The sequence below is a fragment of the Haliaeetus albicilla genome, chromosome 4, assembly GCF_947461875.1.
Source record: "Haliaeetus albicilla chromosome 4, bHalAlb1.1, whole genome shotgun sequence".
Lineage (NCBI taxonomy): Eukaryota > Metazoa > Chordata > Aves > Accipitriformes > Accipitridae > Haliaeetus > Haliaeetus albicilla.
In genome coordinates this window covers 51,588,332-51,603,475 of record NC_091486.1, presented here as the reverse complement: position 1 = coordinate 51,603,475, position 15,144 = coordinate 51,588,332, and the positions used below count along the sequence as shown (strand labels likewise).

The 15,144-nt window shown below is 43.4% G+C and overlaps 1 protein-coding gene across 2 annotated transcripts in view; it reads left to right on the top strand.

The window, feature by feature from the left end:
• Positions 1–15,144, top strand: part of MXRA8 (matrix remodeling associated 8) — a 41,731-nt gene that overhangs the window by 11,723 nt on the left and 14,864 nt on the right. The window contains exon 1 of one of the 2 annotated variants that reach the window (XM_009915151.2): positions 9,355–9,631. The exons of the other annotated variant lie outside the window; for it this stretch is intronic. Coding sequence (XP_009913453.1) covers positions 9,583–9,631 — 49 coding nt within the window. The 5' untranslated portion in view covers positions 9,355–9,582. Of the gene's footprint in view, positions 1–9,354; positions 9,632–15,144 lie in introns of those variants that run through there. 2 annotated transcript variants of the gene reach the window in all.

The following is a 15,144-nucleotide window of genomic DNA, read 5'->3' as shown; positions in this document are numbered from 1 at the left end:
GCTCCCTGAGTACTATGAGAACTTTTTGCTTCTTCACAGAAATAAACAGTGCTGTGTGCTTGCGGTTTAAGCTTTTCCCCTGTTAGAGAAACTTAGCCTACTGCTGCCTGTGTGTGAGATTGCTGGAGAACTGCTCTGGAAAAGGCGTTCTGTTTAGTCCTCTCCACTAGCATTGAATCAGTGCTGTTAGTGGGTGATCACTGCTCTTAATGTTGCTGAATTTTGTTTTAATTTTGTTTTGCATGGAAGCTTAGCAGGTTACTTATGAAAAACACAAACAGAAATAGGGAGTTAGGGAATAACAATTATGGCATCAAAGCCTGTTTAAGTGTATGTGAATCTTCCTCCTTCAGAGTGCTTTTAGGTTCAGACCTGGATGTCCTGCTTGTTTCTGATAAAGGAGAGCAGAAGCACAGGGCTTCTTGGTGATGTATCTTGCAGCGGAGCCTGAAAGCACTGTAACTTCTGTGACACTGCCGGCCTTGTGTTGATGAGCGTCCCGTCATAAAGTTTTGGCAGTACAGCCAGAGACTCTGCTAGGTTGCCATTCTGCCTGTGGCATTGTGCTGTGTTCGTGGTCAGCCAGGACTACGGTACTGCTAGGCGTGTGAGTGAGTAGGAGTACTGGACAGGGATGCAGGATTTCTGGATGCTGTTCTTCAGTGGCCCTTGGTCCCATCTCTTCCTCAGAACCTAGCTTCCTTATCTAGCATTAACAACTTCCACGTAAACTGCCTGGAATGAAGAAGTGTGCAAAGTGCAGGCCTCTTCTGTACAGAGGAGTGTTGCTAAACTGAAAGATGGGACCTGGGTCTGCCTGTCTGGTGCCTTTTTTCTGGAATTTAGAAAGTGGCTGAGTAACAGCCAGGTGGAATGTCACAGTTCTGAGCTGCTGCCTTCTCTCACATTTCTTAAGACAAACACACTGGCTGAGTAAAAGTTCAAAGTGGTGATTCGATCCCTCAATCATTTCCTCCTGAATCTCCGTGCTGTCTACCATCTGCCAAATTGGACCAGTACTAGGTATCTACCCCCTAGAGGGGAGCCTAGTGGTTTCAGTGTGGATTTAAAAAGCGAAGACGCCATAGAACCACAGCTCCCATGGGAGTGAGTCAGTCCCATGTCATAGGTTGGATACCCTTCTGTCTCAGGCACTTGATATTCAGAAGTTAATTTAGGGGGATCATTTGTCTGTATAGATCTAGAAGATTTGGGGGCACTCAGTTGCAAGTGGTAGCTTGTTAGGAGCCCTGAAAAAAAATCCCCCTGCTCCCTAGCAAAACACAGTTGCTGGCTGCTACTGTGAACCTTAGAGGAAGATTAACAGATGCATATACATGAACAGAGAACTCCTGAAGTTATGATTGATGGTAACTCCAATTCAGATGTGCATATTTTTCCATCCCGTCAGGAACTTCATGGTTCCTGTAGTGATTTTGAGCTCATACTTGTTTTTTTTCTTTTTGTTTCTTTCTTTTTTTAAATTCTGTGTGTCGGAAGACACTACTGCCTCTCAGAATAGACTAGGAGATAAGTACTTAATATTTGAAACAAAATAAAATTTAAAAAATGTAATTTCACTGTGGTCTTCTGAAAAGAAGCAGCAGGTGGTAATGACTCTTGTTTGCCCTAGGGAATCGTAATACTGGAAAAAGTCTGAGAGGCAAGAGGGATGCAACAGGCCACTGTAAAGTTAAAAACCAGGGTTCTGTCCAAATTATGTCTGAGTTCCATGTATCACTGAAGCTTTCCAGAGCTGAAAGAGAGGAAAGAGATTTTTGTTTAACTCTGCCCTTCGGTCTGCTTCCTTGCAAGTCTTATGTGCGCAGTGAGGCTTCATAAAGTGCCAGGGCTTTCTAGGCTCCCCGGGAGGACAGAGGCAGCATAGTCTAGCGAGTGAGGTACTACTAGGCTGACATGCAGCTAGGCTGGGCTGTATTCCTAATTCTGCCACTGATCTGCTATGTGAATTTGGGTGAGTCATTTCCTTTTGTGTTGTATGTCTCCCTCCTGCTCCTGTCTGTTTAGACTACAAACTTTTCCTACGAGAAGCTGCCTGTGCTCTATATAAAACCTGCTTATATGGAACAAATAAATGCAAGTGTGATACCACCAATAAAAAGACCCTTGCAAACATGGATGAGGGACCAGAAAAAAACCCCATATAATGTGTTTTTAGGTTGTCTATTTTTAAAGACATTTTAACTGAAACAATCATGGCAAGCTACCTACAATGAAATCTTTTTTTTCTTTTTTTTTTTTAACTGAAGAGAAATTATTTTCATAGGGAACTGATTTTTCAGTTTCCCCTTTTTACACGCTTTGGTTTATCCCAAAGATATTAAACTTAGTATCTTAAACTTAAGAGAAAACTATAATTTACACCTGCTTTGTGGATGTCAGTGAGGTGCTTCTTTGTGTCTCTGTTTGCATTCCTGATTTGCTTGCTGCTTGTTGTTTTCCCATTTCTCATTGGTCAGTATTTTTTTAGGATGAGGGCTTCGATTCTGTATGTACCTTCTCTATCACAGAGGGATCCTGATAATGGTTGGTGCCTATGGATATCATGAAGTATAATAATAATTTTGATACTTGATATCTGAGAAAATGCTGGCTACACACGTGGAATTCTGTTTCTGTGGCTAGCCTAGATATAAGATCACAGCCCATTATTACTGTCATCTAATGAAACTACTCCTTTAGCTGTAATAGGAGGCACTGCTATAGTGCGGGGAACTGTAGATTTCAACCCTGATTAAGATTTGTGAACTAAAAATGAGTTCAATAGAAAGTAATAGAGGAAACAGAGGTTAGTACTAAAGTGTTCCCTTGATCAGGTACCTTAGACAAGATCTTTGCTGATGAAATTGAGGAGGTTGTGCTTAAATACCATTGAAAAAAAAACCAAAAACAACCAAAAAACCAAAAAAACCATCTCAGTGAGCACATTTATAGTCCATTGGGATTTAACCAACTTAACACAGCCTAACTGCATCTGATTCGGGTGCTTATTTGGAACAATGTTGAGTTTGATGCTGATTCAAAAGAACTGTTTTTACTATCAGAAATATTTATTATTTACAGGATTTTGACAGTGATTTTCACAGGTTATGAATGGTATGATACATTGTATGAATAGGCAAATCTATTTAGCACCAGAAAAAACATCTGATGAAGGACAGCTATGTGGGATCTACAGAAAAGACAAGGTGATTCTGCATTCTCTTTTCTTTTAATGGAAAGGGTAAGCTAATTTCACCATTACCTAAAGCTCTTTAGTGGTAGGATTAATGAACTGATGGGTATTTGTAGAACACAAGGTTTTATGAGGAAGATTCTTAGCAGGTGTAAACTGGCATAGGTCTGTTTTAGTTAGTATAAGCTTTCTGATTTATACCTGCTAAGTATCTGCCTCTGATGATTTTTTGGGCACATAAATCCATTTGGCTTTTCTCCCCACACTGAACCCAGCTTTTTGGATTTAGTGTTGTGGCAAAATCGCCAAAATGCATTTTTATCTTGGAATAATAATCTTCAGGCTTCAGTCTGGAAAAAAAAAAAGTGTGTTGGTTTCCTGGGCAATTTCTCTGTTTTTGTAACTGGTTTCTATTAATGGTTTTGAGATGAATCCCAGGAATCTGAAGCTGACTGCTTTCCAGCAAAATGGGGTGTTTAAATATCGTGCCATCCGAACATGCTAGACGACAGGAACCACTGAGCTGTAGAGATGCCTTACGGCAAAAGATGCAGACAGAACTCTCTGATCTGTTATGAGGACAGCAGTGCTGGAAGAACATATAAACACACACATGCACACATATTAATCGATTCAGTAAGAGAGCCGTCTGCTTCAATGCTACAGTTTAACTCTTCATTTGCACATATCTAAGTCTCTGCTAGGCAAGCTGCAAAGCTCAGTGCGTTAAGCAGAAGATCAAAAACTTCTTAAGATTCCCTCTAACTAAATACCTTGCATACCTGTACACTCACATTAATTAATTTATGCTCCGATGCCTTTAGCACGTAGGGAAGCTGGAGATCCAAGACAGGAAAAACTTGAGGAATTGAATGCAAAGGACGGCCCCTAAATAATACTTACTGTTCCTGGGCAACCCTCTCATTTTGCTTCAGGAGTGCTTGGGCATAGCATTGCACTGACTACCACTATGGGGTGGTCTTGTGGACTTCACTTACCTCTTTGCTGGAAATGGGTGTCCCAGGGGTATTATTAACTGTTGCCATGATATTGTTTTATACATACCTAGTATAAAGGGTGTCAGAGATCTGCCATTCTCATACACTAGGCATGTCTGTTTGCCTTAGCTGCTGGTTTGGTGACTGCAACACACGCTGGTGATCACAGTGGACTTGAAGGAAATAAAGCAAAGCAGAAAAACATCTGGCCAGACCCTCAACTTGTCATTCTGAGTATGCTCCTCAGAGAAGGCAAATCAGGGGCTTTAGCGTTTATGGCTAGGGAATAAACATTGTAATGCTGGGTCTGTAAGAGGTACGTGGCTTGTTACATCACTGGAATAATGACAGGCTTCACTTGACAGCCCTGTTATTGTGGTTGGGTTTCAGTTTTGTCGTTTCAGTTCACAGCTCTTGCTGCAAGTTGGATTATTTCAGGCTTGCTTATGGGACTCATTGCAGCTGTAAGATTTATTTTAATGAGAAAAGCTTTGCAACCAAATGAAGCCTCCCGGGAAACGCATACCCTCTGGTAATTCACATGGTTCTGTGTTACATTGCTCTTTTCCATCAGCAGGCAGCGCTAAGGCTTCCCCTACCCACACCAGACCTTTCTTAAAAGGGGGAGTCAGTATGGGTGCATATTTATCCTTCTGCGTGTTACAGGTTGATCACACTACTGGCATGACAAAGGTGTTTTGAGCAATTCCCACTTGAAGATAAATGGTGTCAGTGTACATTAACCCTGAACTGCAGTACCCCTGCCTTTCTCTCTTTTGCTGTTCCCATGCAAAGCTCTATTTCTGCTGGTTTTGGCTTTGCAGGATCCTTGCTACCTTTGCCCCTGTACCTGTCAATTAGCACTCTTTATTTCAAAGCTGTAGCACTCCCTACTACTTTTAAGTTCTAGGAATTATCCTTGCTTCTGCTCATTGGTAGATATTTTCTCCTTTCCTTTGATCAAGGCAAAGTACTATGGGTCCTGTATTTAAAGAAGATCTAAAGAAGTTGTTGGTAATAAGCATGGAGTGTTGACAAATCCAGTACTTAAGGCCTTGTACTGTACTATGTGTCTTTGTGTCAACAGAGCATTAATCCTGTCATTCCTTTTTAATGCATTACATATATTTATAGCTGTGAAAATGGGGCGGAAGTGGCCACTTTCACTCCTGCTTCCCAGGGTTAATGGTTCTCAAAATTGCAATAAAACAACGGAGGGTACCTCTTGGCATCAGACTTTCTTCCCAATCTGATACTTGCTCAGTTTCTAGACTGGTGGTCTTCAATTCAGATTTATTGGGAGGTCTTTCAGTGCAGCCTGCAGCCATGGAAAACAAAACTGTTAAAATGGAAGAGATCGGGAAGAGGAAACTTCCTGGCAGGCATGGCTTGCCCATTATTGTTTCCCACAAGCCAATTAATCTTGTGACCCCTGCACTGTCTTTGGGCAGAGCTTTTTTCCACCTGAGCCGCCAGCATTTCATATCTGAAATAGATATTTCGTCTCTATTTCAAATCACCATATTATTCATATCTGAAATAGGTGTGACTCTGGAAACACGGGAGCCTTTCTTCTCCCTGCTAACCTGATCTGTGATGAGGATGGCAGGCGCAGAGCTCCAGGAAGCAAAACCACTCGTGTGGGTGCTGGAAGGTTCCCTTCCCTTGCATGGATGCAGTTGTTTTCTTTGGACAGGATTTGTTGTTAGGGTAGACAGCTGTATATGCTGCAGTGGGCAGCTACGGGTAGCTTCTTGTTTTGAGAATCAATACCCAAAATACCTCTGGGAGTGAGGAAGGAGAAAGGCTAGGGAACACTGGTCAGGTAAGCCTCTGTGGAGAATCTAGTTAAAAATTCAGCTCCTGACCGGGCAAAGTGTTGACACAGCTGCCCTTACAGGATATCTTTGGACTAGCAAAGCTCTAGGAAGACAGGGCTGACTAGACACTGTGCAGAATTAAAGACTGGGGAAAAGGCAAAGATGTGTGAAATAGCCTCCTGTGTCCCTTTCCTTCTCTCATTATGAACCCCAGAGAAGCTGTTGCTCTCTCCTTCCAGTGGGTGATTTTCTTTAGGAGACTTCAGTGGGTTTGGCCTGAACTTGGCTTCTTTCAGTCAGGAAATAGCCAATTCATGACAGCAGCAACCACAGCAATCTACATCCATCCCAGAAGTCATGCAAGAAACAGCCAGTAACCTCTGCAGTGCCAAAGCTAGGAGGCAGAAAGGTGGAAAAGCAACCTGGAATTGCAGCCTGGAAGGTTCTGCCTGTGGTTGAGAGAAACCAAGGGAAGGAGAGGGTGCCTTGTTTGCCGTCTGCGCAATGGGAACAGCTTCTTGCCTCCCAGCCAAACGTTTTCCAGACTCTGCTCTGATGACGCAGCTGAACAAAAGGCTGTCAGATTTGAACCTTTCCTCTGGCTCCCTGACCTGACAGAGACAACAGGAGAGGCTCCTTCTTCCACTAGACTTCTGGCTCAGCAACAGGCCAGCACCTCGGCTGCTGTAGATCAGTATTGTCTTTGTTGTAATGCCTGAGAACCCGGCAGCGGGTTTTCAGTTTGGGCGCAGTAGGAGCCTTTGCCGCATGCAGGTGGTTATGGAATTGGACTAATGCAGCTATCTGAGGCTTGCAAAGACAAGCCTATGTTTTTGCATTAGGGTTACAGTTGGACTGGACATGTGAACATACAGGCTATTGACACAGCTCAGCTGATGAGTGTGGGAACTTGGACTGTGAGTGAATGTGTATCTAATTACCCACAAATTTATCCACTTAACATAAATGACAGAGTTGACATTTCCAGTGAAATTTTGTGGGGTTCTTATCTGGAGATTATTTTTAGACTTTTCACTAGGAACAAACCAGCAGTTATCTGGGTCTGTTTTGGACAGTGTGAAGACCCGCTGGAGTTAAGAGTAGGCTTTTTTTAATGGTCAAATTATTCAATAATAATAGCTCCAGTTTCTTGGAATTTCTTTGGAAGTGTCTGGTTCTGTCTGCTGCTGGAGACAGGATCCTGGACTAGATGAAGTTCTGATCTGATTTAGTCTGGGTGTTTCCAAAGTTTCCCTTGTTGCAGAGTGTAATTATTTAGATGTTTGTTTATCTTTTTGTTGTAATGCTTTTCTCATTCGCAAAACACAGGCCCCTCTGGGGTAGAGGAAATCTATCTTCTGGTATACTAGATAGTACGGAAAAATGTCAGAAGGAAAAATTCAAGTGGGGCGGTTAAGTTTATCTCCATGGGCTGCCATGGGAAGGCTACCAGCTTGTATTTTTAAGCTTTCCTGTGAGAGTCCCATATATATATTTAGCTATGTTCTACAGGTGGATGTTTAAGAACTGTAAGTTTTAATTCCCTTTCCCCAACATTTTCCACTTGATGACTGATTGTATTGTTAAATCCACTAAACACTGTTAACCATAAACAACAATAATCTAACAACAGAATGCAAGCAAAGAGAAAGCTTTACCGTATTTTACTTTTTAACATATACTAGCAGCAGCTACACTATTTCCTGACTTTATACTCCTGTAATTTTCCCGCAAGTCTTGTATTAAAAGACTCCTTTCTTATTCAGTCCCCTACATGGATTGGGTTGTTAGGCCTACAGAAGGCCAGATTCAGATGGAGCCATATTCCAAGTCTAAAGCAACATTTACACCTTTCGTACCCATATCCGAAGGCTCTTTATGGAACAGGGTGTTGAATACTGCGACTCAGTGTCTTTTACCATCTTGTCCTGCTTGAAAATAAAATAAATTTTTCCACTGAGAATTACTTGCTTTTTTTCAGAGCTCAGACTTGGACTGATGTGGAAGAGAAATGTCTTAACGCTTACAGAGTCAGCAGAGGAGACCAACTTAAACCAGTTTAGGGCCTGTTCTAAATGGTTCAGCCAGCAGCCTGATTAAGCTGTTCCCACTACCTGTGAAGGTTGCTGCCCTCTTCAGGTTAGGCTGATAATTTTTCAACTGTTTAAATGGCGGCACGAGGGCATGATTTCATTCCGTGCTTGGTTAGCCCTGCCATTTTAAGGAGTCTGTCCCCTCTGAACATCCCGCAGCATCTAAAGAAGTAATCCCCTAAACTGAAAAAATTACTTTCTCTGGTCTGCAGATGCAAACTAAGGTGATCTGAACTTTAATTGGTCTGTGAGTGTATACACATAAAGGGTGTATGTAGATTTTCTTTTGTAAAGCAGTGTTTGGAGTTTAAGAATTTACTGCTTCTTTCTCTGCTGTTTGTCATTGATTGTTTTCAGTAACTGCGTTATCCTAATCATTGTGGGGCACAGTGAAGTGGGGTATATAAACACACTTAAATACATCAGTACAGGCTTTAGGAACTGGTTAATGTAATTTAACAGTCTTTCCCTAGAGCAAAGACTGCTGAAAATTCAGTCATTGCTTGACGTTGCTGCTGTCTCTTGGCACCGCTGTCAGGGCTGGTATTATCTCATGAGTACGCGAAGGAGAAGAGGAGCAGCGCATCAGGTCTTCTGTGGTTAAGGCTACTGCAATGTGTTGGCTGTTTGTCTTGGTGCCAGTCAAGCAACTGCTAGCATAGTTCAGTTCTTGTATGAAGGGCTGAAAGCAGAAGTTTTAAATCTGACCCAGTTTTCTGTGTTCTGGCCTCTGCGATAGGGAAACCTGTTCCCCACATTGCAGTATTCTGGGGCTTTTAGTTGCATTCTAGGCTCTTTCGCCTGCACTGCCCTAAGCTCCCACATATTCAGTCTTTGTCATTATTATCCTTTTGCTAAGATAGCTGCTATTAAGCCCTTGCTTACAAATTGCAGGACAGAGTAAATATTGTTTTCTAGGTTGTCTTTGGAGACTTGACCTCGAAGTAAAACCATATGAGGAGACAAAGATCAAAAAACCACTGAAGGCAACAGAATAAATCCAGTCTCGAGCAGACAGCTGGATGAGTGTCAAACAAAGGAAGGAACAGCTGGATCAAGTAAAGCACAAGGAAAATTAGTTCCATCCCTAGGGGGAGGGAGAAAGATTGTTTCGCGAGCCCGGAGCTGTATGGGACCAACTTTACCAGATGAAACTTTTACATCAAAGTCAGGGGCAGATCAGAAGGTCCCAGAGGGAGGGGAAAGAGAAGAGTGGGTGTTCATAGTAATTGTGCAGAAAGCGTTAGGGAAAGGAAGGAGGTGGAGTGTGAGTGTAGGGGGAGAGCAGAGTGGGGAGGTGGGGAATTGGAAGTTGTAGGTGGAGTAATTCTGCAGAATATGAGCTGCTGTCCACAGCTTTCTGGATGTAAATTGATGAGGTCATAGTGTTTTCCAGTTACCAAAAAAAAAAAAGTTAAAAAAAAAATCTTCAACTTGTTTTTCAAGAGAGACGAAAACACGGAGAAGCTGAAGAAATGGAGCAACTAGCAAAACTCCTTCTGTGGCAGATTTTGCTTCAGCAAAGTAAGCTCCTAGCTGATCGGCATGATGTTACTTGTTTTTATTTCAACTGCAGAGGACGGGTCTGGAGGTTAGCTAGAAGATTTTGAACTGTTATCTTTGTAAGATTTTGCTCGGATTCCTAAGTTAGCTGTGTTTTCGTCTGTGACGGGAGGATTTCTCATGCTTTTTGGAGAGGAAAGGGGAGAGAATGGAGAAATGTTTGAGGTTGTTTAAGCAGTACTCTATTCAGCATGTTTGTGCAATCTATTTTTTCCTATCAGTTATCTCGATCAGCAAATTCAAAAACAATAAGCTTGAATGTGACTACAGTAAAGCTTGCGTAGTTAGATTTACATGATCCGAAGTTATTTTACACTTTTGAAGAGGCAGAAACAGCTGGTATGTGTGTGTGTGAGTGTTCAGGACAGAGGAAAAAATTAAAGTGGCTTTTTGTTCTGTGGGGGTTTTTTGTGGTTTTTTTTCCTGTCAGCATAAAAACAGAGACATAGGAATTCACTTTTGGGTAAGGTGCAAGAAAGGCATGAGGACAAGTCTGATGAGCTTACAATAATAGAATGGCTTGTACCTTTTCCTTAATCACAGAGTTTTCTGTAAGAGCTGAAAGCAGATTCAGGGTCCTGAGAGCCTGGCCCCAAGCTAAACAGAAACCCCAGTAAGGCTTGGATGGCGGGAGGAGATTTGAGGATTAATTGCAAAACCCCAGCAAATCCACACTTGCAGCACTTTGGGCTCTAAGGAAGGCACCTATGAGCAAAGGACCAATTACAGCTCTAAGAATAGTATGGAGAGACTTCATCAGGGTGCTGACAGTAGGAAGTGAGGAGCACAAGCTTTTTGGGGACCGGCGTCTCCCCTGTTCTTCACAGCCCTGTTAATGAAAGGCTGTGGCTAGCCACCTGAGCCTCTCAATTCCTCCGTATGTAGATGGAGTAAGCTGAAGAGTTCTCGGTTTGGTCCTTAATTAACGTAGTTTCCGCGTCATCACATCATCCCCAGTTTTGCAATGCCTCAAGGCAAGGTTTAGGAATTGGCGACATATGGGATCAGTCATAGGGACAGAAGGGTTAAAGTGCCTCAGAAAACTAGTGGGGGGGGGGTGGGTGGGTTAAGCCTGGAGAAGGAGGAGAGGCCACATATTGTATTTCAGAAGCACCAACCAGTCCCGCTGTGGTTTAGCATGTTGGCAGAGCTTGGGGAGCACCCAGGGCAGGAATAGCAGGTTGGGTTGCTGTAGAGCAGTGGAGGAGCTGTGCAGAAGCAACAGTATCCCACCGGAGGACGGGTGATCTCCGACAGACTTTTTTCAGGTGTATTTTGGAGAGATAACTGTCCGTACGCCAGGCAGCCCTGCTGTTCGAGAGTGCTATCCCCACCCAAATCAGGTTATAACATAATAAGCGGAGACGGGAAGGGGAGAAGGGAGGCAATCTGTGCCACTCAATATTGCAGAGATGATCCATTCTAGAGACGAACCACACCCTCAAGTGTTAATGTCTCGCAGGGAGGAACAGCACTGTGTTTGGAATGGCTCTACAAACTATTCTGTGGGCCTAGAGCCAAGGTGAAGTACACAAAGCAGAGAAGGGTTTATAAAGCTGAGCTAATATCTGAACCGTCTTGTGAGAAAGTTAGGGCAGATCTGTGAGGGGTCCTGATTGTGCAGTGGCCAAGATGGCGACTGGTTTCTTGTACAGAGGGCTTTTTCCTTTCTGCCGAGGCAGCACATTCTTGCTTTTGCCGATTTGTGGGCATGTTCCTACCTGCAGTGAGGTGTTGGAATTGTTGGGACTCTTCCAAGGGGGAGTTAAGGGCTCTCCAGTCCTGGCGTCCTTTTTGAAAGCAGAAGAACTGCTGTTGAGAAAGGTGTCGCAGGAAGCCTTGAAAAATAAACAAACATAGAGACTTAGATAATTGTTCTACTGAAAAGCTTAGTCTTGCAGTCCTAGGCCAGCAGGGGCAGGTGGTGAATGGGAGATGTCTGGGTGGAACTGTATTGCTCACTATCTCCCTCCTTTGTGTCTTCGAGATGGGCCCAGATGTTATTCCTGGTTACTGGTCAGTGGGTTTTTAAAAAGTGGCTACCAGAAGAGAGCTGAGCTCATTTGTGTAGCTGTTACCTTGATGTTGCTGCATCATAAACCATTATGGCCTCTTAGACGCTGGCTCAGCTCCCTAGAGAGTCAGGATGGAGCCGCTGCCATTCTCCAAAAGTATTTGGAAATAGCTTGGTAGCACAGGCTGCTGTTTTTGCAATAATTGTGTGATGGCTCTACAGAGACCATTAAATCCCCTGCATAGACAATGGGATTTATGGGAGAAATAAGGAATGTGACACATACAGATTTCATGAAGAACATGTCCTTTCTCTAGGACTAGACCATCCCTCTGTGCCCCTAACGTAAAGGGGATGTCGCTTCCTTTTTCAAAAGAAAAAAAGAAGCTGAGACCGACCAGGAGACACTAGAGAAGGTGTGCAAAGGAATAATGAGCTGAGCTTACTTAGGCAAGCGGAGTGTCAATCTCACAGACTGTTGTTTCAACTCACACACCTGGTGGGTTATGACACTTGGTTCTCCAGTGACTTCTTAGTTTGTTTTCTTTCCTGCCCACCACTACAATCTGGACTTCAGTGGTGCTTGTTGCTTTGTAAGGCACTGTTCCAGGCAGCTTATCTTTGCTCTGCTGACATCAATGGCAAGGATCTTCCTGAGTTCAGCAGAAACGCTGCAGGGGGAGCTGGTGTTGTCATGTCCCATGGAGCGTGTATGCCACTTGGCGCTCTTGGCTACCACTGATGGTGTGTGCAGTTTCCTTTTCTGCTCTGGTAGTCTTTCATCCTCCAGTATGAGGCAGGAACTTGGTGGTTTCATTAGCACATGCATCTACCTGTGAAGCAGACCTCTGCCAGCAGCTATCTCCAGGAGGAGAGAAGCGGTGGTATTGTTCAGGCAAGACTCAAGGGGCAGTTTTCTGTTTGAACTGCTCCAAGGACACTGCCTGGAGACCTCTGAGTATGTACGATGTCTTTCAGAGCCTGAGGCTTTTACTTCTAGTTTGCCTGCAGTTTTTGTGGCTTAATTCTTTACTTGAAAAGTGGATGGGATTCAAGAAGTAAGAGCTGGCTCTGCCTTTTACAAGGGATTAGGAAACACTTCTGCAGGCTGCTTTCCTCTTCCTATATTGTGGGACCAGCAGAACACCTCTGGGATCCTGCTGAGAGGCATGCTGAGTCTGCACAGAACATGTCAGAGGACAGCATATAGATGCCTTTTTGTTGTTTTTTTTTGTGAGTACATCACACAGAGAGGACAAAGCGATTATCCATCACATGGTATTTGAAATTTTAAAATGAAAAGCTACAGTGACTTCTGTGTTGACAACTATTAAGGTATTTGGTGTTTTTGAAGCGCCAGGTCCTGGAGTCCCGTGATTACAAAAGTCTGAGCTTTTACTAGGTGCATAAATACTTCCTGATTTTATAGTTGCAGGTTGGGAAGTGTGACTCACCAAAATAACTGCTTCCAGTTTACCCCAATCCTGTAGTTCATAAGCTGTTAACTTTGCTGGGTTATGGATATGTCTCTGCCTTTGTTCAGTAGCTATTGTGTTATACAAACAATAACTTTAAAAAGTATGGCTGGGGGACATGGCTTGTTTGCTCTGCTTGTCTCACATAGCACAGTGAGGTCTCATAGCAGAGGGAGGAGACTGAAAAGAGAAAAAGGCTTATTCCTTCTTTAATTACTGCTCTATGTTCAGGTTATTGAAGGTCAGTTGTTTTAAATTCCATTTTCTCCAGGCATACAAGAGATCAGAGACATTCCAGATTCCTTAGATTTCTAAGTGATCTCATTTACAGCCATGTCAATAAGTTTGAGTCTTATCCGTGACCTGATACATGTGTGCAGTTTTCCAGCATTGCTGGGGAATCAGAACAATCAGTTCTTCCTTCTTTGTCTCGTGGAGTTCCCATGCCTCTTGTAAAGACCTGTCTTTTCTTTCCCTTCTAGAACTTTGCTTATTGGCTGCTATGCTGCTGTCTTTTTGATATTCGCACCTACTGCTCAGACCTGACGCTTCTGTCCAGAATCTCTGTGTGCGCACGTGAGTGTGCGCAGACATGCAGTGAAAAACACTTTCTCTTCCACGTCTCGTCTCTGTGCTGAACTCCAACACAATACTTAACTTCGTCTTGCATGGGTTTTGTTCTAGCGCGTAATGTCACTGTAACCCTGGGCAGTTCAGCTTTGTGTGGCAACACTCAGCAAGTTGAAATAGCAGTATGGTAAAATGCAGGCAAGGCATCAACACATCCCTTTTTCCCAACGGGAAGCAACATCTCCTGGTCACTGAGGGGCAGACCTAGAAAGACCCTGGAGTATAATTATGAAGTAAGTGAGAGTGCTCCTGCCCTGCTTCTTAGGGAGCTGCTAGCAGAAGCTTTATGAGCAGAGGGAAAAAGAAGCTGTCAAAACCCACAAGACAAGCTTTTCTTATCTAAAAGCTGTTACATTACAGACAACTTCACCGCATCCTTGTTTCACAGCGTTGTGTTTGGAAGCTTGCTGGAGGAATGCATGGAGCTGGCTGACAGGGCTCCTCCAGCAGCCTAGCCTGGCAAAAGGCTGCTGTGGGTGGGATAGAGAGTTAGGTCCTGGGTGGTCCTTACCATGCCTGTAGGGCCAGCTAAAAGATACAAAACCAGGGGTTAGTGCTATTGTTAGTTTAGGGCTGCGACAGGCTGCTGAGCAGAGCATACTGGAAGGCTTAGGTGGATGCTTTTGTCGGTTGTTAGATTTATGATGCTGCATTTGGGCTCAATGGTTTTTATATTAACGTGCAAGAGGGAAGGAGAAAAGTAAATGCATTCCTCTTGTTGAGCCAGGAGAGGATGTTTCTGCAGCACCAAAATCAATTTGCGGTTAATGAGCAGTAATGTAAGACTCTGGAAGCACTGGCTGTGGAGGCAGCCAGCTCATAGACACCATTCCCTAGTGCACAAGTCGCTGTTGGTGTTGCGATACTGTGTTGTTCCCTTGCCACAGGGCAAACCACCAATTCAGACACGTGGGCATTGCTTTGTCACACTGATACAAGTAGATGCTGTTGTGCTGAGAGCTGGTTGCCCTGTTGCAAGTTTGACTTTCTCCTGCAGAAAGCTGATTTGGTGCTATAAAAGAGCTTTGTATCATTCCTTTGTTGTTCTAAGCTAAATCTAAGTCCTGGCTTCCAGAGACAGAGGCTAGCAGCTTATCATATTTTAGCATCAGGCATTTTGCAGCCTAATAGGAGAGACCATCAAATGATGGAATTGTCTTGTGTATGATGTCTCTTTCTTATATCCATCCTAGACTTCGTCGTAGATTTTTTTTTTCTTTGTGGTGCTGAGATTATAAAAGTAGAAAAAATAGCTTACATTTGGAGTGTCTTTGAACTGGCAGTTCAACAGTCGGCGCTGCTCATTTTTGTTCTCTGGTGTCACTGCCCAGTGTTTTGTGATAGGAAAACAAAAG